This window comes from Alligator mississippiensis, chromosome 5 (assembly GCF_030867095.1).
Source record: "Alligator mississippiensis isolate rAllMis1 chromosome 5, rAllMis1, whole genome shotgun sequence".
NCBI lineage: Eukaryota > Metazoa > Chordata > Crocodylia > Alligatoridae > Alligator > Alligator mississippiensis.
The window spans coordinates 55,628,768-55,654,890 of record NC_081828.1 but is presented as its reverse complement, the minus strand read 5'-3'; the positions used below and the strand labels follow the sequence as shown (position 1 = coordinate 55,654,890).

The 26,123-nt window shown below is 40.1% G+C and overlaps 1 protein-coding gene across 2 annotated transcripts; it reads left to right on the top strand.

Annotated features, from left to right (window-relative positions):
* The first annotated feature begins 625 nt into the window (after positions 1-625).
* On the top strand, positions 626-25,368 carry IVNS1ABP (influenza virus NS1A binding protein). Of its 2 annotated transcripts, XM_019500195.2 has the most exons (16): positions 626-1,003; positions 2,508-2,682; positions 12,013-12,252; positions 13,624-13,748; positions 14,114-14,283; positions 14,382-14,457; positions 15,080-15,253; positions 15,824-15,949; positions 17,375-17,482; positions 19,866-19,992; positions 20,350-20,574; positions 20,790-20,911; positions 22,258-22,384; positions 22,485-22,616; positions 22,781-22,954; positions 23,911-25,368. In XM_019500195.2, the coding sequence occupies exons 4-16, from the start codon at positions 13,638-13,640 to the stop codon at positions 24,162-24,164; spliced, it is 1,926 nt and encodes a 641-aa protein (XP_019355740.1). In that variant the 5' UTR covers positions 626-1,003; positions 2,508-2,682; positions 12,013-12,252; positions 13,624-13,637; the 3' UTR covers positions 24,165-25,368. The 2 variants fall into 2 exon arrangements, with proteins under 2 accessions (XP_019355740.1, XP_006267631.1); XM_006267569.4 differs by lacking the exon at positions 2,508-2,682.
* The last annotated feature ends 755 nt before the right edge of the window (positions 25,369-26,123 follow it).

Here is a 26,123-nt window from a genome sequence, read left to right as displayed (position 1 = left end):
AATGTGTGCTGTTCCCCACCCATGTAAAGTAGGCTGCTTAGAGAAAACTGCAGAACTTGGATTGATTCTTACCTTGTGCATTTTGAATGTGCTTACCTAGCCACGTACACCTTTGGGTGACGTGTATGTATGTGTGTGGGGGGGACCTGTATGTGTGTGTGTGAGAGAAATGGGTGTGTAAAACGTGTGCGTGTGAGAGACAGAAAGAGCAGGAGAGACACGTCGGCAGTGTTATTTACATAGACCTTTTCTAGGCGCGGGGGGGGGGCGGTGCCCACCCTTCCAGCCCCGTTCCCTCCGAGCGGGCCCGAGACAGTCCTAGTCCCGATCCCGCCACGTGGAGCTTGGAAATTTGGCTGAGGGGAGCGGTGACAGCTTCAATTACGAGGTCCCCTCCCCTGAAATGTGGGTGTCGGGGTGGGGGGCCGCAAGCTGCGCCCGATCCGGGTAAAGCTCCGCTCCTCGCGCCACGCCCGCCGCCCCGGGCGCGCTCCCTGCTGAAGGGCAGCTCAGACCCGGCGCCCTCCCGCCTCGGTAGGGCGGGGGAGGCACAGGCGGCTCCTCTGCCGCCGCACGCCGCACACCGCAAAGGGGGAGGCAGCGCCGGCTGCAGCAGGTGGAAACCGGTCCCGGGCGGATGCGCCCGCTCCAACTCCCCGCCGTCACCTTCCACTGACCTACTTGAGAGGCAAGGGGCTGAGGAGCCGCACGCTGGACTCCTTTTTTATCGGCGGAAGGATCGCGTTTCGTTTTATCACGGGACACGCCCGCTTGCGGCGGAGTGGTACTGGACTGGGCGAAGAGGCACGAGCGCCCGCGCTCGGGGCCCGGCCAGACTGTGCGCAGCTCGCCTGAGGACGGAGCCACTGACCGCGCCCGTGGATACGCGCGCACACAGATATATACACACACGCACACAGATACACATCGCCCCGCTGAGCCTGCGTCTGCGAACCGGCTTCGTCCCAATATGAGCAGCCTCGTCCGCGCTGACAGACACCAGGTACCGCGGGAGGCGCCGCCATCGCCTCGTGGCGGCCGCCTTTGTTCCGGGCCGAGCCGGGGACTCCGCTGCGCGCCCGGCTCCGCGCTGGGGGGACATGGGGGAGTGACCGCCCTTGGCTGGGGAGAGATCCCCGCCGCCGCCGTGGGGTCGAGGGACGCGGCGCCGCTTGCCCCTGGCCCGCCGGGGCCCGCGTGCTTCGCTCCTCTCCCGCATTGCCAGCGCCCTGGAGGGGGCATTGGCCACCTCCTGCGCCGGGGAGCGCGCGGTGGGCCCGCCTCAGAGCGGCCTAAAGCGAAGGGAGCGTGCTGGAGCCCTGCAGCGCGCCCTGCCGCCCTTCAAGGTCAAGTGGTGTCCATCCGTCCTTGGACCGACGGACGGGCCGCGGGCAGCGTTGGTAGCTTGGACTTCGTCAGAGGGGTTGCCAGCTGGGGCTGAGGATGGAAACCACAGATTGGGGGGAGGGCTTTCTCAACCCGTGGGTCACGACCCAAAAATGGGTCTCAAGAATTATGAAAGGGTCACGAACAAACTTAAACGGTTTCTCCTTTAAAGGAGAAAACCAGGGCTTTTCCCTTGCAGGCTGGCAGAGCTTATCTGCTTGGGCCCCCCTCCCCCCTACACACACATTGGGGGACGGTGGCGGGGGCAGCAGGTCAAAAATGAGGCGTGCTGGGTGGGGACTGGCCATCCACATTTGCAAGTGGGCCTTGGTATGAAAAAGCTTGAGAACTGCTGCTCTAGGTCAGGTAGCCCTGGCAGCTGAAACATCAGGGGCCAGTCCCCAGCATTGCTTCTGCAGGGTTAGCTGTCACCTGGCCTCCACCTACTCTTACTGTAGTAAGAGTAAGATGTTTCAGAAGAACAAAGTGAATGGGATTAGCCTTTTCAGCACCAAGTGTCTACATCTGATTTTCCCAAGGTGAAGTAGAGTGAAGACTGCCGAACGTCTTCTTGGTTCTGCCCATTGCAAGGTTTCTGGTGGAATGAATAAAAATAAGAGCTGGATCATTTGCTCTTTGATGCAGTGTGCAAAAAGACATTGGCAGGTTTTGGGATTGTGAGGGAGGCAGACCAGAAATGGAGGCTGACTTTGTATTTGTAATGCTAGTCAAAGAGCTTGCAGTTACGAGGGAGTGGGCTTCAATTTTCTTGAATCCTGCTAGGACCTACAAAATATGAAGCCCAACAAGCAGGTGTATTGTATTGGCTTATGTTTTGAAAACCATTTTTTGCAGTCAGAAACTTATATTTTGAAGCTAAGGTGGTCTCACCAGGGAAAAGTAATAGATCAACTGCAGCCACTGGGTCCAGCTGGACTGGTGCACTTCCCAGAAGTTTGTAGAGAGGGCATGGCTTGGCTTTTCCAGGCAGTTGTGGGTTTAGTTGTCTGTGAAATTGTAAAGAAGCATGGGTTAGTCTGACAAGGGAGGCAGGGCTGTGGAGCCAAGTCAGGGGAGAGCATTGGAATAAATCAAAAAGAAAGCAAGATTTTTTTTTATAGGCTTTCTGTGAGAAGCAGCAGAAAATAAAGGAAGAGGTTTGGAAGACAATATATTAACAAATGAGAAAAGTATGCAAGTTAGTGGATTGAAAACAAGAAGAGGGAATATACTGAAATTAATTCAGCAAGGAGAATACAATTGGGGAAAAAGTGGAGAAATTCCAAGAAAGAAAAGGTATACCAAAAGTGTAGGAAATTTAATTTTAAAATATTAAATAGAAGCTTGTGCTTTTAATAAAAGTATGTCTATGCTTTGAATAACTGTGTGTTATAACCATTCTATTCTAAAGTGCTACAACTGTAACTTTTTGAGGGGAGAAGATTGCACTTGATTTTTTATTCTGTGCTAGAATAGTACATTTTTCAAGCCTGCTGTCAAAATGCTGGATAGAACATTGTACATTCTTGGTAGGTATGTAGGTAATACTTGACATGTAGTACGTTTTCTTTTTAGGAGGATAGAGGGTGTTCTGTAGATCTTCCTTCTCATTCAATCCCTAATATGCCCATAGTGCAAATTTCTCTGAATCTCTGGTTTAGATTTTTTTTTTTACTTACATGGTCCAATTTGTGAGACGTTTGGAACTACCCCTAAAGCTTATGTTCTTCTGCTTTATAGTGTAAATGTTCTAGTCCCTGGTGTCTCTTTCAAAATCTTTGGGTAAGCTCCTTTATCCAGGATTGGGTAAAAAATCAGTGTTTAAATCGGAGTTTATTTATATTAAATGTTTTCCTCTGTAAGAAATTCTTAATGTAAAATTAAGACCACCTATGTTAAGGTCTAAACTTATTTTAAATAATTATTATGTTCCTTATTAATTTAATATTCAACCAGTCCATGTTTGCTGCTAAAACTTTAAAAGACCCAATTTGCAATGCATTTGGAACAACCACTAGAGGTTGTATGTTTTGCAGTATTTAAAATGGCTTAATTCAGGGACGTCACTAAGCACTGCAACTCTGAAATGTTTAACCAATATCAGAAAGCTAGTTTTCTGCAGATACAGAGAGGACAAGTTAACCTAGCTCAGCAGACATAAGGGATATAGTCACTGAAAGCAGTTGGTTCAGTTTACTATTTACAGGTAATTACTATTTAATAGGTAAGTTATAAATGCAGCGCATAGTTTGGAGGGTTTTCTCCCTTGTATACCAGCACATTTAACATAGTTAAGACTAATCAAAAACTACAAAATGCTGACTTTCTGAATTCTTTTGAATTCCAAGTTATTTCCCCAAAGTGTTTACTATCAGTCATCAATTTTGTAATAAATGCTATCTGTTTTCTAATGTAATGAAATGTAAATAATCTGAATAAATGGACATCAGATTTTTCTAATTGCTTAAACTTTTATATAGAGTATCTTCCTGGTTAGCATAAAGAAGTATTGCTTTAAGTATAAATCATATATTTTACTTACAACTTAGTATGTCTTGGTGGTTGAGAACCATTGTGAATCAGCCTTTGTTTACAAAAATAACTGAAAAGAAAAAATTCAAAAGAAGATTAAATTGACATAGCCAGTAGTTTCAAGTGATTGTGTCAAAGTTCTTGGTCTCTTGACATAAATCACAGTTAAAATTAATAATTTAAAGAGCTTTGATTTACATGGATCCACCATGTGCACACTGTTGCACACTGGTCAAAGGTATATTGATGTATCTTAAATACACTCTGCCTTATAATTTAGAACAGATACAATTCCAAACCTGTGAAAAGGCACTAATTTAATTTATGTTGAATTTTAATTTTTGTGTTACCCCCAGTTTGAAGAATTTTATTTCTAAAGATTTCTCATTAAATGACAAATGGTGTATGAATAGCACAAATGACTTAAATGTTTTGTGAACTAGGTGACAGTTTTCAGCAATTGCACAGTTCTCTGTTTTAGAAATTAATTCCTTATTTGATCATAGGATTAAGTGTTTTGATAAATAATTTGGGGAACAGTGCTTATGCAAGTGATTTGTAGGATTATGGCAAATTTCAAGTTCAATTAAAAAAATTAGTGCAATACACAAACATGTTCTTTTGCACTTTATACAACTGCATCTATTCAGTATTATACAAAGTGCTAATTTAAAGCTTCTAGCCTTTAATATTATTGTTCCCAGAAAAGAGGAGGAAACCCCACTAAGTAGTTTAGGTTTAGGCATATTGGAGACGTCTACATGTGCACTTTAATGCATATTAGTACATTAAAGCGTCACCAAAAATGTGTTCTTTAGTTGATGCACATTACAGTAGGCTAATGTGCGTTATAGCGGCACTAAAAACCACGCTCTTTAGTTAACATGCATTAAGATAGACTAATGTGCATTTTCTTAGTGCCTCACAATGCAGGTACTAGATTTAATGTGCATTAACTAAAGCCCATTAATGCATGTATAGATGAACTGCAACACTTTTTTAGGACATTGCCTTACCCATTCAGTCTTGGCACTTCAGCTGAAAAGTGCAACTATTGTCATTTCTGATGGGGGGGAATATTATGTTTTGAATGCCTGCACCATAGAAACTTATTTAAGACCTTAACTGCTTCACAGGAGGCCACTAGCTTTCAGTTACCACTGAGCTGTGCAAGATTAGAGCTAGAAATGTGAGACTCTTGAGTTATTACTGATCTGTTTAGACATCTCATTCTCCAAACTCCACCCAATCAAGTGTAATTAAGTTCTTCCAGCAGTGCCATAACAATGCCAGAAAAAATACCTTCTACTTTTTTAAAGTACTTGACAGTTTCCTTAAATACTAACTTTTTGGGGAAGGGGCTGATTCTCTAGGGTGCATTGTATATAAAAATGGCCATATGAAAGTTGTTAAATACCAAATTCATTATTTAAGGCTTCTAAAAGTACCGTGTAACAGTAATGTTATTCACACACGTCACCTAACTATCAGTATTTAAACAAAAGTAGGGTATTGGATGAACTGGAGAAATTATCTACCTTCTACCTAAATGCAGTTCTGTTTAGGGCAGACAAATTGTGTTTACCAAGAGTGAATCACTGCAGGCAGGGATTCTTAGGCATACTGCCACTGGTATGTGTTTAGTAGCCTTTTGGTTAGTTTGAATATCATAGTTTGGATATCAAAATATGGTTCTTAAACTAAAAATATCGATTACGTTTTCCACAGGACAGCCATATTTAGGTACAGGAACCCAACTGCATGGACCCAGTTATACAGTTGAAGTGTAAACTGGAAATACTTCAGTTTAGAGATGTTTGTGTCAAGTATAACAAGGCTTGGATTCAGATTGGAACTGCCAGGCATCCCTGCAAACTGTTATGTATCATATATACTCTAAAGGCTAAATAATAACTTAATATATCTGACATTATCTTTTATGATTTGAGAAGAAAATGCAGATACAAATTAAGCATTCATTCAATTGATGAATGTGCCAGAAGAAGGAAGGCATTTGAAATTTATTAGTTTAGAATGTTTAAGGTTTGGGGTTTTGATGAAGTTCAAAAAATAGCAGAGAGTGATGCATAAAATTATTTATGAAACATTTAATATTTCTAGCCAGATACATACACATTCAGTTTAGTAGGAAACTTAGACTATTTCTATTGCTGTTATATTTTTAATATGAGCTTTAAGTGTAGCTTGTTTTAAGGATATAGCTAAAAGACAACTCTGGCAATAAATATCACCATACTTGGGGTTTTTTGTTAATTTGTTTAGATTATAGAAAACTTTTTTTTTTTTTAAGAGGTGCACCAATAGACTGTATCGGCAACCAGCTTTTTTTGGCTGATGTGGCCAATAATGCCACGGATAAATGCCCCGTGCATGCACACAGCTGCAGCACAGCATGCTAGCGGTCAGGAATACAGACCAGTAGCATGAAAAGCAGCCAGGTCCAGCTGGGAAGGGCATGGGGGAGGGGCAGATTGAGGCCCCAACAGTAAGGGAAGGACTGGGATGGGGGGGGTTGTCCCGCTACTGTGCACACCCCAGGGAGGCCATGGAGGGACGTGTGCCCCCAGATCCCTGTGCAGGGAAGGGCGGGCTGGGGTGGTGCCGAGCTCTTCCTGGCGGGAGGTTTGAGCCAGGGCTGCACTTGGGACAGGTGGCGGTAGTGCTGGGAGGGGGCTACGGCAAATTTTGGTGTGGCTGCAGTCCACCCCTATAGTCCTGTCGCTGCCTGCCCCAGCCCAGTCCTCCTGCCAGGAACAGCCCAGTGCCAGCCTGCCTTCACCCCACGCACAGATCTGGGGGCACACGCTCTCCCATGCCTTCCCAGGCTGTGTGCAGCACCAGGAGATGGCCCCGTGCCCCCTGGACAAGCCACTTGCAGCTCCATCCCCTGCTCTGCCCCGGCTGTGCAGCACCTGCCCCAGCCCAACTCCCTCCCTCCCTCCCTCAATCTTTCCCCCACACCAGGCTTACCAGCTGGACGCCACTCTCTCTGCTGCCCAGCTGCATATCAGAATCGGATCAGTATTAGCCAATATGGCTCTTTAAAAATCAACCATTGGTATCAGCCCAAAAATTCTCTATCAGTGCACCCCTACTTTTTTGCATGTTTTGATTTGTGTTTCAGAATACAGAGAATATGGTTACATTAGCTTTTTTGTGGAAATTTTCACAAAACACTGCTTTGATTTGTGTATGTTAATAAGAATTAGAGTAGTAGCAGTTACAGTCTTTTAAACTGGTTACAAGTTCTACAAATAGACATAGACATTGTTTTACACGTACAATGATGAAATGTCATATTAGTGAAAAGTTCAAATACCTGAAAACACTTAGGCTTGAAATTACTGTTGTCTGCAGTGAAGCAGAGTGTACAACATAGACATTCATATAGGAGTTATTGTCAAAATAACCCATTCTAGGTTTACCTGAAGATTACTTGTTAGCTGGTACTCTGTGGCTGGAAACAAGCTATGCAGAGTTGAACCACAGGAATGAAAAAACACTGAATAGGAACAATGTGCATGTAAACTTAAAAGTAGGGTGTTTCAGAAGTTGGTGTTTGATCTGCTAGGTTAGGTCTAGTGTTATTTCCCAGAAGTTGGAATCATTTGTCACAGTTGAATTGTCTTTTTAAATAGGCAAATATGAAAGTCAAGTAACCGGCTATTAACTGCACTTGGATGATTATTCAACTAACTAGTGCTCTGTACACAGATTCGTTCTTATTAGAAATGGCAGATATTAAACTTTCAGAAAGGAGCTAAAGTTTGGATGTGAAATTTCCAAAAATAGTTTGTATCCTCCGAACCTTTCAGAGAAGCTCTTTTCTGTCATAATTCAGATTTATAAAGCTATCAAATATTCAAGTCAAAGAATTTAATTTTTAGAGTACATTATGATATAATGGGTTTAAAACCTATTTGTTTCAGCAGACAACCTATATAGGTGGACATTGTAAAGTTTGAATTGTAAAATCAAAGTTCCCTTACTGACAGTCCCTTATTTGTTGTCCATTAATGGGTGGTTTTGGTAACACAGTAAGTGTGTTATGCTGAAAGAATGCAGAATATTTTTTTAAAGTAGCCTCTCCAACAAAGTGTTGTCCAAAAAGAGCTAAATGTCTTAGACACTCTTATCTTTTTCTGATTTTTGCTTCAGAGGAGCAGCATGTCTTCTGCAAATGTTATGATAATCATGCTAACAAGGAAAAGTGGTTTTAAGCGGGGATGGGCAAAATACGTCCTGCAGGCGCATCTGGCCTGCCATGGGATTCTGTATGGCCCGCAGTGGGTCCCCCAGTCCCTCCTGACCCAGGCAGAACATGCAGGGAGTGAGTCATGGCTCTACCCTGCTCGTGGGGATCCCAGGCAATGTCTCCATAGAGGTCCAGCCTGCTTCATCTGGCGCCCCTGGCAGTAGGTGCAGGCCAGATGGGCCTGAGACTGGATAGGATCAATTGCCCCTCCCCCCCCCCCCCCCCGGCGCCCCTTAAATGGCTGTTCAGACCAAATAATTGCCCATCCATGTTCTAAAGACTTACAAGTGAGAAGAATTTTGTGGGTGTGTAAATCTTGCTGTGATGCTATAATGAGAGGGAGGATAGGTTGAATTTAAAGTGTTAATTACTAGATTAATTTCTCAGAGAAACTGAAATTACTTACATGCATGTATTCTTCGTAATTTTGACTATGGAAATGATATTTTTAGGCTTTGGGAAAAAACAAAGGAAAATAGGCAAACAGAGCTAGCGTATGCTGATAGCAAAGTGATTCTTGAGTGTTTGGTCCCCAAAGAGCTTCCCTAACACATTTTGTGACTTCATTCAGTCGTTACTATATAAAGAAAGTACAGTGTTACAGGGGGAGCATATGCCTTAACAGCTGTTAAAGAATTACCCTGTTGCTCTTGATTTGTCTTGGTAACAAAAACTAGCTCGGCAAGTATTGGTAGTACAAAATCTGGAGATTATTATCAGCAAACATTTGCCAGACTTATTTGGCAAGCATTACGGCCACAACAAACTCTTACATAGGACACACATGATTTGTGTTTTTTACTTGACTAGCAGAAATAGGAAATCTGATTCCCATTCTGACATTTAGTCAGAGATGCAGCCTGGCTGAAAACTTGAACAGGGGGTGACAAGTGTGGGCGGCGCAACACATTTCCCCACATAGGGTTAGAGCGCAAAAGCCTTGAGCATTTATAATTATAGTGTGTGCATGCATACTAACGCCAACAGAGGAAAAGGGCCAACCTGCTTTAATGCTAAAAAGGTAGTTTCTAAATGCATTTTTAGTTACATAAGTATGGGTTTGTTGTTTTTTGTTTTGTTTTGTTTTTTTAAGTATTGTCATTCACCAGCAAATTCTGGTTATTTAAAAATCATTAATGTAAAATAGCAATATGCCATGGTATTTTTTAAAGATCAGAACTGTATATGTTCTGAATGTAACTTCATTTTTTTTTAACATATTCTTTAGAGGGAGAAAAATCTTGCTTTGTGTGTGGGGAAAGCAGAAAGTTAGTTTTTTGGAATGTGCATAATTAAACATAGTGATGTTACTTGCCATGTCAGAAATTATGAACTTATATAAGCAAATAGATTATATAGAAATAGTAAGGAGGTCTTGGCTGGACTGAGATGTAGTAGTTTTAACTGTGATTTGACTCCTCTTTCTCTTATTTTGTTTTTATATTCTTTAAATGTTACTGCTAAATTTAACCCAGCTGGGTACTACTTGGCTCCTTTAATATCTCCAATTAAGATATTCATTTATGTGACATTTGTGTATCGTGAGTCGTCAGGGGGAAAAAGATTGAAAGGGGAGATAATGAAAGAAAAGAAATTGCACGAGGGGTGCACCGATAAAGATTTTACTAATCTTTTTTGGCTGATACTGGTGGCTGATTATTAACCAGCCATATCAGCCGATACTGATCCAATCACCAATATACAGCCCAGCAGCTTGGAGAGCAGCGCCTAGCCGGTAAGTCTGCAGGAGAGGGAAGGGGTGTGGGGGGTGCAAATTGAGGCCCCCCATGGTGAGGGAGGGAAGGGGCTAGGGTAGGGTCAGAGGCAGGCACTGCCCAGCGGCAGCAGGACACAGACAGGAGCTGTGGACAGCTCGTGCAGGGAAGAGCTTCCATTGCTGCATGCACCCCTGGGTGAGGTATGGAGGGCACATGTCCCCTGGATTTGTGCATGCAGTACAAATCTAGGGGGCATGTGGAAATCCCGGGGGCTGCACCAGCCTCTTCTGGTGGGAAGGCTGGGCCAGGACTGCTCTTGAGTCAGGTGGTAGCAATGCTGGGAAGGGGGGAATACAGGATGGGCTACAGCCACTTCAAAGTTCTCCATAGTCCCACCCCCAGCACCACTGCCTGCCCTGCCCACCCTGAATGCAGCTCTGGCCCAGCCCCCCACTGGGAAGAGGCCAGTGCAGCCCCCGGCCCCAGCCCACAGTGGGCTGCCCGCCCTTACCCCACACAAATCCAGGGGGTTCACATGCCTCCCCTGGGGATGTGTACAGCAGCTGGAGCCTTACCCCGCCGCCCCCCCACCCCGGTCCCCCTGTCCCCCCTGGACAAGTTGTCTGTGGCTCCACCCCACCTTGGCTGGGCAGTGCCAGCCCCAACCCCATTCCCTCCCTCACCATGGGGGGCGGGGCCTTGATCTGCGCACCTCCCCCCGCTTTTGACACTTCACAGATTTACCAGCCAGACACTGCTCTCCAAGCTGCCCAACTGCATTCCCAGTCATGTATATGCTGCAGTTGCACGCATGCACATGGCATTTATTGGTGACAGACAAAAAACTGACAGCCAATGATGTCAATTTTCCTTTATCAGTGCTGATACAATACGGACCAGTATATCTGTGCACTTCTAAACTGCATAACTTGTAAAACTTTGTAAACCAGAAATTGAAGATGTAAACAGTTTAGACTAAAGAAAATAACACTGAAAATACTAAGATTATCCTTACAGGGGTATAGGTTGTAGCCATGTTGATCTAAGGACAGAGGCAGACTAGGTTCTTTGGGTAAATCCAGTATCTTTTATTAGACCAACTCAGATAATTCAAAAAATTCTTGTTTGTAAGCTTTCAGATATAAATACACTTCCTCAGGCTGAGGAAGCATCTGCAGTTGTTGTGCCCACTTCCTGGATAGAATGAATAACAAAGCCAGAGGCTGGTATGCATGCAAGCCTGTCAGTGAAGATGTAAATTGAGGAGTCAGTGGGTGAAAGACAGGTTGTGGGGAGGGGGATGAATGTAGCTGGTAAATAGTGGAGAGGTACCTGGGGAATGAGATGTTAGGCAGGTTATAGTGTGTCATAAATCCAAGGTCTATATTTAGTCCATGATTTTTTTTGTATCCAGTAGGTAGATGAAATGAAGTTCGTAAGCTGGTCTGTGAAAAGTGATTTGTAAATTCCCTTTGAGGATTAGAACTGAGAGATTAGAGAGAGTGTTTTTTTTGTGGGAAATGTGCCCCCACAGGTAATTGGGTATTCGTGTCTTTGATAGATTTCCGGTGTGCGTTCATTCTGGTGCGCAGTTGTTGCTTGGTCTTTCCTGCATATTTTCCATCGTGGCATATGGTGCCCTAGATGAGATATATTACATTTCTGGAGGTGCAGCTGTAAGATCCAGAAGTGCTGATGGTTCTGCTGTGGAATGTAGTAATTGTGGGGGTGGTAGAGAGATGTTGGCAGGTTTTACATTTCTTGTCTTGGCATGGTCTGGATCCATTTGGTGTGATTTAGGTCATAGGAAGTTTGCTTCTGTTGATGAGGTCAGCAAGGTTCGGTGCTTCTTTGAAGGCTAGGATGGGTGGTTCTTGGAAAATCTCTTGTAAGAATTGGGTCGTCTTCTACTATGGGTTACAGTTTGAGGATTTTCTGTATAGGTTCCAGGGATGGGTGATATGTTATAACCAGTGGTGTGCGATTCATGGGGGTTTTCCTTCCGTACTGCAGCAATTCTTCATGTGATATCCTGGTGGCTCTTTCAAAAGATTATCCTTGGTACTTTATTTACTCATTTCCGTTTTCTTTATATCACAGTTTATGATGCATTATTACCACAGAAGAAATTCATGTCTATAGCTTTTAAGGACTTGGTTACATCATTTTCAAGCCTGGTAGTTTTGGAATCATCATTGCAGCCCAAGACGCATCTATCTGCATTTCAATAACCGTCTTCATATAAGAAGATATTGAAAGTGACGTACTGTGCTTTAATACACCTGTATCATTGGATTATTCAAGATCCCCCAGTTATAAATTTACAGTTGTATTTAGCAGGTAAATTAATTCTATTAGCTGTATATATGATTGATATCATTATTAATAATATTTTGTTAGTTCTTTGCAGGTAAGATGTAGCCAGAACATATCAAAGTTGCTTATCACATTTTTTAGAAAAAACGTAATACTGTCAAACCTTAACAGGATATTTTATTAGTAAACAAACATGGGTATAGTTAATCAAGTCTACTTGAAATAAATGAATTTATGCAAGGATGTGTTTTCATTCCCTAGTCTATAAATGACTTGAAGTATTAAAAAAAAACTTTGCATTTTATTGTAACTCTTCAGTTATAAATTGAAGACTTAAAATGTTACCTTTATAATATATTAGATATGGCAAACTACATCTTATTCCAGTAGGTTTTTTGGGTAAATTTTAGGATAGGTGTTTCGAGAGGTACCATGTTCCTTTTGGCACTTCCAGAAATTACATCCTAACTTTGTCAGCTGTACATGGAATATCTAAACATGAAATGTAGAGCAGGGTAGAGATTAAGGTATCAGGTTTTAAAAGTCTATCCCTGTCTGGGTTCGTTATTTTGCTATTCTGTAATCATGTTTTCTTACATCTAAAAGTGGTTCCCCTTCAGTTGTGTTTACCATTCAAGTAGAACAATGAGTAGTGCCTGATTAAGACTAAACTGCGGAATCTGTGAATTGGGCTGCACAAACTGCTGTCCCATGCAGAAAATCCACTTTAACTGTTCTCAAAACATTAAGAGCAACTTTTTAATAATCATAAAAGGTGGTTGTAAGAAGTAGAGGTAAAAGCTTTAAACATAAGTTATTTTTGATTTGATAGCTCATGCCTCTTGGCTGCAAAATTAAATGCAGCCAGAGAAATGTAATAGGGTTCTTTTAAATACTTTAAATTTAGTTTTTAAATGTTTTTGTACAGTTAGAAAATGTTTATGAAATAGGTTGAAACAAAGTGAAGTCCTTACACTTCCTTTCTATCAATTGCTCATATGCTTCCTTTGTGGAAAGATTAGAATGCATAGTTTTAGTAGAACTTCAAGAACTAGAATTTCAGTACTACCATTCTTTTGCTGTCATGCTGATCTAATAAAGTATAGGTTACATCAAACTAGTAAGATTAGATTAATTTAAAGAAAACGTACACATGTTGAGATGGAAATATAAATCTTACTAATCTCATTTGTCTGCTAATGCAGGACTCTTGACAACAGTATATTTTTCATAGCACCCATTCAGTCTTACTTCATAAGTGTTACTGCTCTTCATTGTGTGAAGATTCCAGAAAATGTCTGTTATATTTGGAAAGAGGGTGCTGGTATTGAGAGAATATTGTTTGATAGTGTAGTGAAGTCCTCTGAACGTAAACTTTGCAAATTCTTTTGTTAGCCAAAAACAGCAAAATGATTCCTAATGGGTATTTGATGTTTGAAGATGAAAATTTCATCGAGTCATCTGTTGCCAAATTAAATGCCTTGCGCAAAAGTGGTCAATTCTGCGATGTACGACTCCAGGTAAATTAACTTTGTCTGCTGGGTTAGAGAGTTAAATGATGTATTTATTTTCTCTGTATATATTGATTCTCTGAACTTTATTTAGAGAACCTGATTTATTCCATAGTGCAAGAGAGATTCTGCATTTGGGAGAAATATGGGGCCAGTTTCGCTCTGATTATGTAACAGAAAGTTCATTAATTTAGTTAATCTGGTAGTTATTCAGTTAATGAACTGTTAATATAAAATAACTTCTCTAATGTATAGATTTGAGCTATTTAGGTTTTCATCAGGGTTACACAGTGTTCTGTCTTTTTAATGCAGTGTATTTTTAAAAAAATCACTGTTGGCTAGTGTCTTAATTCCTCTTTTATTTTTTATTGAAGGTGTGTGGGCATGAGATGTTGGCACACAGAGCAGTCTTAGCTTGCTGCAGTCCCTACTTGTTTGAAATATTCAATAATGACAGTGATTCTCATGGAATTTCGCATGTTAAATTTGATGATCTCAATCCAGAAGCAGTTGAAGTCTTGTTGAATTATGCCTACACTGCTCAGTAAGTCTTTTCCTTGGTGGTATCAGAACATAAAGCTAAATGTTTAGGTAATGCAGCTTGTTTTTCAACAGTGTTTAAAAATAAACTTCTTTTTATAGGTTAAAAGCTGATAAAGAACTGGTAAAAGATGTGTACTCTGCAGCAAAGAAGTTGAAGATGGAGAGAGTCAAGCAGGTATAATTTTAGCTGTAGTTGTAGACCTCCCGTAAACCTTTTAGGGGATGAAACACAATTAACTTTATCTGGGTACTCCATTGTGATTACATCCTGGAAAAGTGATCTTTTTCTTTTAATAAAGACTACTTGTTGCTCAGCAAATCATGCATCACATTCTTGAGAGTCTGGGCTTGCAGTTTGAAAAGACAACATCCTTTTTTACTTAAGCTGACTCTAAATTAATTTCTCCACTGGAGGACAAACAGTGCTTAAGTAGATGCTGACTTGTGTGAAGTGTGGAAACCATAGGTAGATTATTAACAAACTGGTAGTGATTTAGGGAAAAGTTACATTCCGCGAAATGTTGATAGAAAACCTGTTTTGCAACCTATCTTTTTCTCCCTATCCTATGGCATTTTTGTAATAAAAGAAATTGGAATCACTGTTTTACATGTAACACTACAATAGCGTTATCCCTCTTTTAAATATCTGTTCTTGTTTCAGGGAGATGCAAGTAAAACCATTCAATAGATAGAAAACTGAGTGTCTCCTGAATATGGGAAAATAAATGTACATGCTAAAGTGTGGTCATCCAGTAGACTTAGGATATGCTCTGGCCTTTTTTTTTTTTTTTTTAAAGGTTTGCGGTGATTATTTACTCTCCAAGATGGATGTTCAGAGCTGTATCTCATACCGGAACTTTGCAAGTTGTATGGGAGATTCACGTTTGTTAAACAAGATTGATGGGTACATTCAGGAGCATTTGTTGCAGATTTCAGAACAGGAAGAATTTCTCAAACTTCCACGATTAAAGGTTAGAAGAATTTTAAATCTGCCTTACTCTACTAACTGAGATAAAACTAGGTAGTAGTGTGTGGGTTGGTTTGTTCTGGTTTTTATAAATTAAGTAAGGTAAGCTATGCATGTATATCAAGGGGTTCTTTCTTCTGGTAGAAAAATTTAGCACATGGTGAGTTCTATAACTCCAATTAAGTTTTGTATAGAATGCCAGTATAAAAGTATCAACTCCTCAATTTAGGTCATATTCCATTGCGCCATGCACATTGGCTTCCCAGGATACACACCATCTTCCTTCTTAAGAAAGCGTAACACAGAATTACCTCTGTACTTCAAAATCTGAGAATGTAAAAATATGCATTCTATTCTTGGGGTATAAGAACACAGCCACTGGCTGACATGAAAGGTATAATTTTGCTAGTCTTAAAGAGTACTTGGTCTTTGCAGTATCTGGAGGTGGAACAGAAACGTGTCTTAATTTATCTAGGAATAATAACATTTTTACATACTGACCAGGGTACAGTTTGTATCCTGTGGGTTTTTATATTAGCCATTAAACTATATTTTCTTCTGTTTTTAACTCCAGCTTGAGGTAATGCTTGAAGACAATGTTGGTCTGCCCAGCAATGGAAAATTATACACAAAGGTAATCAACTGGGTGCAGCACAGTATCTGGGAGAACGGAGACAGTCTAGAAGATCTGATGGAAGAGGTTAGTTTTTAAGAAAGTGGGATTGAACAGTTTTAAAAAATTAAGCTTCTGTGAAGTGAAGGATGATCCCTTTATTGATTTTTCTTTTTATTATTTTTTTTTTTAACCATGACCCTAAAGAATTTAAATTTTACTGTAGGTACCCCTAAGCTGAGAAACTGGGGGGGTATTCAGGTGAGCTGAATGAAACTGTTCAGTCTGGTTTTCTGCTTTCCTTTTTTGCTCAGTATTTGCCGTTGACTTCCAAGTAGCATGTTATTTTGCTTTTGGAAATGGGGAGGTGGTACTGAAACTTACTGTAGATTCTTAATGTTTTCCTTCACAGGTTTTTGCTTGTAAATGAGAAGTAGGTGAAAGCTTCTAATGGTTGTTCCTCCCCATTGATTTATCTCCCCATAGGTTTATTAACAAAACTAGGATACCAAGGCTGAAGAACCAAGAAGAAACCTCAAGTGTATTGACACGTAAAGAAGCAGCTGTCCTGCCCCAGTTCTCCTAAGAAAATCCGCTGTGGGCAGAGAACGATGATGATGATTTAATGGTGTTTACTTACTCCTTTACAGGATATCTTATTTAAAAGTTTTGTTTGTTGTTAAATGATTTTACTCATGAATACAACTACTATGTTTAGAATGGGTGCAAATTTTTGAATACCTTCGTTTGGTGAAAATCATAGACAAATTCCAAATTTTTACCCTGCTTGGAAAATTGGAGCTTAGAAAGCCACATGGAGCACCATAAAGTCTTTCCAGTTTTATTATTACAGGCAAGGTAGATCTTCGGAACACTCTTGTATAGGCAAAAAATACGTGCTGATACTGTTGAATATTCTTACATGCATATTTCCCTTTGAATAACTGGTGTTAAAATGCTCTATGATTTTTGTGTTGCAGTTCAGATGCATTTGAGTAATGCATTGCATCTGGTATCTCATTTAAGCAACACTTTCTCCAAAACTTTTTTTTCCCCTCTCATCCCTTTTACCTTCCTTTCCATAATCCATTGTCTGACTTCCCATATCTCTTTTTTCCTTAACTTTTCAACCAAGAAAATTACTGTATTTGCAAAAACTTTTGTTTCCAGAGGATAACAAGATTGCTTGTTAGAGATTTGTTGATTTGTAAAATTCTGGAAGACAATGTATACAATGCTTGTCCTATATAGTAATGTTTATGTATTGGGGGAAAAGAAGTCCTTTGGAAAAATGAAGATTTCTTTCACGCTGAGAAAATGAGGACCCTTCAGCCAGTATTTGAAGACTTACCATCATGACATCCGCTTCCTTTTAATTTTGTCATTCTACTAGATTAAGATGAGATGACAAAAACTGTGCTGGAGATTACCTTGTGGAGTTTGTGTAATCTACCTTTAGTTAAGTAGCTATGGAGACAGTAGCCACATGGGTATTCTGTTGCTGTTTTGCAGGTTCAAACGTTGTACTACTCAGCTGATCACAAGCTGCTTGATGGGAATCTTCTAGATGGACAGGCTGAGGTGTATGGCAGTGATGATGACCACATTCAGTTTGTGCAGGTACAAATTGCACATAGTCTGAGGTACTCTCAGGTTGAAAAGAAACAACAAATGATTAGGGCAATTTATAGCACACCTAAATACATCGTATACTATAGTGAAGGAAGCAGTAGACTAATGGTGAAAGGAAATGGGAAAAGCATATTTTATGGAAAGGGTATTCTGACAGTGGTTCGTTTTACTTCAACTAGTTGTAACAAAATAAATTTCAAGTCTAAATATACGGTTCTAAAAAAAAAGTGAAGAACAAAGGTCGGAAGTGAGCATGTACGCTGGGTAGTTTATTTTTGTAGAAAGGGGTAGGAAATTTAGTTTACTGTTAAGTGACTGAGAAGGGTACAGTATTAGGGCTGTACATTTCCTATGGATATAGAAAATATGGATGCCACAATAGATAAACAGATGGCTACCAAAAAGTTTTCAGACATTAAAGAATTTGGAGGATTTTTTTAACATAAAGTCTAACAACAGCAGAAGTACTGTATTCTGATTTCCAAGTTGATCCCACATGGGAAAAACAATTTTTCCCCAAACATAAGTAAATAACTACAGATAAGTACACTGAGCTGCTATTACCCTTACAATATCCCACTGGAGATTCTGGTAAGCAGGTAAAGTATCCAGAGGGTAAAATGTACAATGTACTAGACTACTAGGATAAAAACTGCACTGAAAAAAAAGTTTGAATTGGCATTTTCATTGCATGTACGATGAAGGAGGCTCATACTGAGAACGGGGGCTCAATCATAAGTGAATCCTGTGTCTAAGTAAAAAGTATGTTTATGGTTCTTTAGTAGGAAAAAAACGGTAAACTTACAAATAGGAAAATACAGTAATTTCTTTTTGTTTTGAGGCCAAATGGTACACAGTAATAAATTAAGATTTCTATCTACTCAGACCTGGCCTTAAATTTTATTTGCAAGTCGAGTTTTTAATTGTAGTTTTGTTTACATGACTGAAATGTACACGATTTGCAGTCTGAACGAGAAGTAGTCTCATGGAATAATAGAACGAGAATTGGGGCTCTTAGGTGGGTAGAGTTGTGCAGGAAATAGTGTTACTGAAAATCTGTAACGATTACTGTTGTCCCATGTTTTTATAAATGTCAAGTTCATATGTATTCCATGGTGTCAAAGTCAAACCTTAACTACTCTAGGAAAGGAACTTAATACAGTGGTTCTCAAACTTTTTTTTTGGTGGACCACTTGAAAATTGCTGAGGGTCTTGGCAGACCACTTAATAAACTATTCTTGTTTTACAAATCAGAGCACACAACTCATATTTTAATATCAGTAGTCTTACTTTTCTGCTGAGATGAATGTGCCTTTTTTTGAGCCAAGTTCTGGGAAGTCAGGTGTAATGTTTGTCAGCTTTAGCCTTAGGTCACCTTTCTGCAGACCACCTGAATGGAGCTTGCGGACCACAGTTTGAGAACCTCTGCAATTATAGGTTGTTGCATCCAAATTAGCAGTTACTATGTCCATCTTCAGATGGCCACTGGTTTTCATTGAAGAATAAGAAGTGCAAATGGAGAAGCAGTCTAATTTCATTAGAACTTGTTTAAATGTTTTTAATATTTGCTCAGAATGTGGATTTCAGAAGCTAAAGCATTATAGTGCATTACAGATTTTTTGCTGTGTTTCAACGACATCTAAAGATACGCAATGTATGTAGAATGCAAGAGTCCATACCTGCACTGTAAATTTTGAGATTAGGGATTCTGTCTTTGCTATATAAAATTATTAATGTTGAATTCTTTTGTACTAACTCTTACTTGGAAAAATAGTGTGGTGGCATCTGAAATAGAGCAATCTTATTATTTTGGATTAAAAAGTGAATATCCATGCAAAAGAGTAAGAGTGGATAAATAACATGAGCAGAGAGTTTGAGGCCAAATCAAAGTCTTAGTTAAACTGAATGTTTCTGAAATTTGAGGATAGATAATCCACTTTGAAATTTGAATGTTTGGCTCAAATTCTGAAGGCAGAGTTTGAAAATGTAAACCTCCAGTTCATGAACTAAGCCTGTGATGGAATGTGTATTTTCATAGATCTAAAAGATGTAAGATGTCGTAAAAATACTTTGTCTAATGGAAATGCATACTTGGCTAAAACTAAATTTGAAGGCATGATTTCTAATCTGAGACAAGGAATGGCTTAGTAGTGATAATTTGAGATTAAATAAATGTTCAGATGGGAGCAAACCCTCTTTGGATGTTGCTTTAAATATCTGAGCTGTTCTGTTCTTTGAAATTTAGGTGTGCTATAAACGATGCTCTGAAAAGGTAAAAAATGAGCATTTTCCTCAATGATATAGATAAGTAAAGGTAGATCAAGATGTGGTCTTATGGCTAGGCTTCTGTAGCTGCCTTTTGATTTTGCAGAAAAAACCACCACGTGAGAATGGTCACAAGCAGATAAGTAGCAGCTCCTCTGGAAGTCTTTCTCCAAATGCCACTGTACAGAGCCCTAAGCATGAATGGAAAATCGTTGCCTCAGAGAAGACTTCGAGTGAGTGCCTCAGTTTCTTTTATTTCAGGGTTTCCTGTTGCTCTTGAAGTATATAACTGCCTCATGAATACTACTGAAATCATTTCAATATGCCTATAATACAAAGAAGTATTGTCTCCATTTTCTTGCCCGAGTGGAGATCTAAGACATATGGACAGATACACAAGAAGTATGTAATAGAGTAGAAGCTAAAGCACATATCTTTTGAATTCCAAGTCCTTAATCTAAATGTCTTAATTGGATTGAAGTTTGGAGCCTGTTTATAGAATCTCTAGCCATGTAAGGGTCTTAACTTGGAAGCCCCTAGTTGGTGTTTAAATATAGTAGTTATTTTAATTGTTGTGGGGTTTTTTTCAGATAATATCTACCTGTGTCTTGCTGTTCTGGATGGTGTATTTTGTGTGATCTTCCTTCATGGACGGAACAGTCCTCAGAGCTCTCCAACTAGTACTCCACGACTCCTGAAAAGTCTGAGTTTTGAGATTCAACCAGATGATGTTATAGAGAAGCCCATGTCTCCTATGCAGTATGCAAGATCAGGATTGGGAACAGCAGAACTTAATGGCAAGCTAATAGCCGCAGGTAAAAAAAAATAAACCAAAAGCCCACTTTAGTTTTAAATCAAAAGTTTGCTTGTTTTAGAAAAGAATATGAATAGCTACACAGTATTTTTCATAATGCAGTAAATTTAACCTACAATTTTAGAGATTCTTTTAACCTTAGAATGGTTAATGTTCCAAGAATCAACATTTAATTGTATGCTTTCTTGTTTCTGACTCCTTGTGCCTTATCGTTAGGTGGCTATAACAGAGAGGAATGTTTGCGCACAGTGGAATGCTATGACCCCCAGAAGGACTGCTGGACTTTCATCGCACCTATGAGAACTCCAAGAGCTAGATTCCAAATGGCTGTTCTGATGGTATGTATGTGTTTGTGTAATGGGACAGTGTTGCATGTTTATAGGGATGGAGGCTAGATGCTTAGACATGCATGTTTTAAAGTATAGAATGTGGATTATGCATGGAGAGAAAAAAAGTGAAATAACTTGGGTATTACATTCATGCAAGCATTTACTTGAAACTTGAAAGAATTAAGAATTTCTGTGATGATATCAAAATAAATGATGTAGGCAGGCAGTGGTGTAATAGGCACTCTCTATGTGTTACAGGTATCGTGCAATTAACTGGTTAATTGCACAACTACCTTGAGACAAGCTACACATGCAGAGTAGCTATTGCACAATAAAAAAATCCAGACAGCTATAAAGCTGGACCTCAAAAATATGTACTACTATAGCTGGTTACTATGATCTTTAATTTGCACATGTAGCAGGGTCTCTTCTATGGCTGGGAACCCCATGAGCTGTGGGTTCCCAGCTGCAGGGTTGTATGTTGCCCAGCCAGAGCTGTGAGTACTGATGCTGGGTCCCTGTTGTGTGCCTCCTGACAGTTTCCTTCCCCATCCCCCTAGAGTGCATGACACCCCAGGAGTGAGAGGATTGCTGCTTATGCTGCTATCTCCCAGCTACTGGGGGTGGGGTGACCCCACAGCTGGGTCCCCCTTGGCTGAGGGGGCTCCCCACTGTGAGAGCTTACTTCTTTGCCTGTGTAGGGACAGCCAGTGGGATCTAATGCATAATCCCACAATTGTGCCTCTTGCCATGCACATGTGGCATGACAGGAGGTGCAATTGTGTGAATTGCACGTGAGATTCCATTGTGTCTTTACCTGCACGTGTAGAGGCCATAGTGTCATATCCCAGTTGTTAGTACAGTTTAGTATCTTAAGTTCCATACATTTGTCATGAGGCCTTCTAGTCTTACTGAGCCGGAAGTGAAAAAAGCACCAAACTGACAGTTTCTCAGTTGGATAATTCCCTCTATCTTACAAAAAGAGACAGTGCCTACTGGAACCTATTGTGCAAAGCTGATTCCTCACACTTGAGGAAACAGTTCATTTTATCAGTTTTACAGTGTGCTTCTTGGTACCATGGTTAGTTGAAACAGTTTTTTAACAATGGTGATGCTTTCTTTAAACAGATGTAGAAATTTCTTGGATGATACAAGACTGTTCTTGAAATGTAACTGAATTTCCAGTAATTGAATGGTGATAGGCCCAGCTTTGTTTGGTATCAAAATATATCTCTTATGGCAGGAGTCAGCAAGCTACAGCCCATGGGCTGTATCTAGCCTACAGAGCAGTAGTTTTGGTGCAGAGCTTTGCCCTCAAATCTTGTGTGAAACTATTTTTTCTTTCTTCTGTTTAGGGACATCTGTATGTTGTAGGTGGATCAAATGGCCACTCAGATGACTTGAGCTGTGGAGAAATGTATGATCCAGAAATAGATGACTGGACTCCTGTTCCAGAACTGAGAACCAACCGTTGCAATGCAGGTAATGGCTGTTTTGTTGCCTGTTTCCTGTCGTCTTCCTATTTCATTTAGTAGATCACAACAATTTTTTTTTTTCAAATTATTTTTTTTAATCAAAACAGGAGTATGTGCTCTGAATGGAAAGCTGTATATTGTTGGTGGTTCAGATCCTTATGGTCAAAAGGGACTTAAAAATTGCGATGTGTTTGATCCTGTAACAAAATCTTGGATGAACTGTGCTCCCCTTAACATTCGTAAGTTTGCATTGTACTTAAAAGCAGATCTCTTACTCTGTTGCCTACTTAGATATGCTTATTTCTAATGAAAAAGTCCATTGTTATGATGACAAACCTGTATTGCAAATATCATGGTAGTGGATGACTTCTGACTGGTTTTAACTGAGTGGCATCTATTACAGGTCGACATCAATCAGCAGTATGTGAATTGGGTGGATATTTGTACATAATTGGAGGAGCAGAATCTTGGAACTGCCTGAATAGCGTGGAGCGCTATAATCCAGAGAATGACACCTGGATGCTAATTGCTCCTATGAATGTGGCTAGACGTGGAGCAGGAGTGGCTGTTCATGATGGTAAGCTTACAGGTTTTTCAAATAAGACACAGTTTGCCTAAGAAATTAAGTCTAACTTGTGACAAGCAGACTTTTAATAGAACAAGGTAAATTGCAAAGCAAAATAACTGTTAGTGGATTTGTCCTTGCTGATGCTTTCTGGCTTTGACTTGTCACCTTCACTGAATATCTACCATCAGAATTTTGTGTGGTTTTTTTAGCCCTTTGTCATGTTTCTAAAACATAACTGTGTAGTAGGTAGAGCAGTGGTTCTCAACCAGGGTGCCCCAAGGCCTTCTTGAGCTGCCACTGTGGCAGTGGCCAAGTAAAACTGCCCGTGCATTCCCCTTGCATTAAGGCTCTCTAATCAGCCTAAAGCAAACAACAAAGCTGCCTCATGCTGTGCAGTGCTTCTGGAAATGGGCATGGGTGGAACTGTCCCATCTACTTGTTTCTGTGAGGAGTGTAGGGGGTGCCAGACCAGGTAGGGTTGCATAACATAAGGCAGCTGTAATGCAGGAGGAGCAAGCATGTCATAACCATTCCTGGGTTATTTGCAGCTGGTATGTGGGGCATTTGTATCTGAAGGCAGCAAAACTTAGCTGAGGCAGCACCAGTAGTGGTTCTCAGTCTGGGGTGCTGCCACATTCAAAAAAAAAAAAAAAGTGGAGGTGGGGTGCCCTGGCTCTGAAAAGGTTGAGAATAACTGTCTAGAAAAACGTTTTTATGGAAATAACTCAGAAATAAGAATAGGCAGTCCTAATGCCCAAGAAAGCAATAGATCAATACCCACAGAAGTACAGAACTTTGCAGTAATGAGAGATTTCTTTTAAATTCCCTTCCTGTCAACTTTTTTTTTTTTTTTTTTTTACCATAAAAGAACTTCTCTCAAAAATATGCCTAGAAGTAGTATTTTTATGCAGTGCACTCTCTCAAAATTTACGCAGTTACATTTCAATCACACTTCCTTTTAATAGGAAAACTTTTTGTTGGTGGAGGCTTTGATGGTTCTCATGCTGTCAGCTGTATGGAGATGTATGATCCTTCTAAAAACGAATGGAAGATGATGGGAAATATGACTACTCCAAGAAGCAATGCTGGCATTACAACTGTTGCAAATACCATTTATGCAGTCGGAGGATTTGATGGCAATGAATTCCTGAATACTGTTGAAGTGTATAACCCAGAATCAAATGAATGGAGCCCATACACAAAGATTTACAAATTTTAGCCCATTTGAGCCCTGCTTTTGAACTAACAGGCTTAGTGATGTAATTGTGTGTTAATAGAAGTACACATGTGAATAGAGTGGGGAGGGCATAGAAGTTGCCAAAAGCAACACAAAGCTTTTGCATATTGCATATTATTAATGTGCTGTATATATTTGTTTTGGAAAGAATATAAAGATGAAGGGTTTTTTGTGTATTTCAGAATGTCGTTCTAGATTTTTTTTTTTTTTTTAAGATCTTGAGGATTGGTATTGCAAGGGAAACTAAACTGATTGGGCATATCATTTCAGGAGCTCCCCCCCCATGTTTGTTTTGCCAATTTGCACATTGAGTAATTTTTTTTTTATTAGAATGTGTTTCTGGGACAGGAGGGTAGGGGTTTGGGGTGTTAGTCAGTTGTTTTTTCAGGCCTCTCTCTTTTTCTCTTCAGTAACTGGAACAATCTGTAACAAGAAGCCTTATTTAAATAGATATAATGGCTATTTTTTTTATTAAAAAGCTGACATGCCTGCCAATACTTAACCTTTTATGATTGCCTTTTTATAACAATTTTTATATACTCAGCAGAGTATTTTACCTGCTGATGTGAAAGTGGCAGTTAAGCGGTTATTCAAGTAGAGAGACAATCTTGGAGTTCATAAGATGAGTGGGACACTAGATTTACCACTGTACATGAGCTTCTAAGCTTTTGCCTCTGCTACAGTATACTTATGCAACAGTGATATTTCATTAGATTTTGAATGGAGTTTCTGAACATAACATAGCTGTGACTTTTTAGTATTTGAAAATCATTTTGGCTCCAACTACTTTGACAAATGCAGAGGGGTGCTTTCTTTACAGCAGTTTTGTTACAACTGTTGAGCTACTAACATTTGTAAAAGTAAAACACAAACCAATTGTGTATTCTCATGTTTTTAGACTGCTAGTAGGTAATGAAAGCATTTATCCATTTAAATTAGTAACTATTTTTCTAATACTGCAAGCTAGATTGTGCTATAATACAAACTGTATTTGATTCACAGATGCTCATAGTACTATGTTTTGGTTCATTTTCTCTATTCAGATGGATAAAGAATATTGGTTGGGATGACTTGGTGTCTAATGTGTAGTGCTGCACATCTAACTTTTGGTGCCAAAGTTAGCACTTAATGCTTGCTGCTGATGCAAACACATTAAAGGTACCTTTTGGAAAATCCTTGTACCACAGGATTGTAGTTGTGTCCTTCTTTCATGCTACAGTTTTAATGGCTTGGTAGTTACTTAACATGAGATACAGTAGTGTCTCCCATAAAAGCACGCTCAGTTTCTTTAGCTAGTCTTAACTTAGTAAAATAAAATGAAAGCCAGTATGGTACTGCAGTGGAGCTTGTGGCCATAAACAGACATTCACTTCACATTTCACTCTCCAAGTAGAAACTGCAAGTGTACCAGGATTTTTCTTTGGGAACAAAAACGGTTAAATCACTCGCTCCTGCAACAGCAAATGTCTGAGCACTTTCCCTTCTGAGAAAAGATGGAGCACAGCCCTCTAACATTCCAGGATGCTTTGCTCTTGCATCCTTCCCCCCCCCGCAGCAAGCTGCTTTGGTTACATTATGTTAAGCAGGGAACAGAAAACCCTTCCCTCACATATTCATAATCCCCAGATTGTACTGCAAGATTACAGGCTGCCTGTGTATATTGCTGCCATCTGTCTCCAGGCTTCTGTTGGAAGATCAAAATGTTACATTAATACTAAATGTTACTTCAGACATGTTCTGTGGTTTTCAGTGGATCTACCTTTCTTTTAAAAGGGTATAAAAGTTTATTGAATTTCATGCTTAAAATATGGTAGCAGGTTTAGGCCAAGTGGCTAGGAACAGTTCCTAACACCACGTGAGCTGTACCAAATTAGCTTCCGTAAATAGGTTGGGGGATGGAAGGAAAACCTCTTAAGTAGCACTGCAATAAAAAGTATGGGA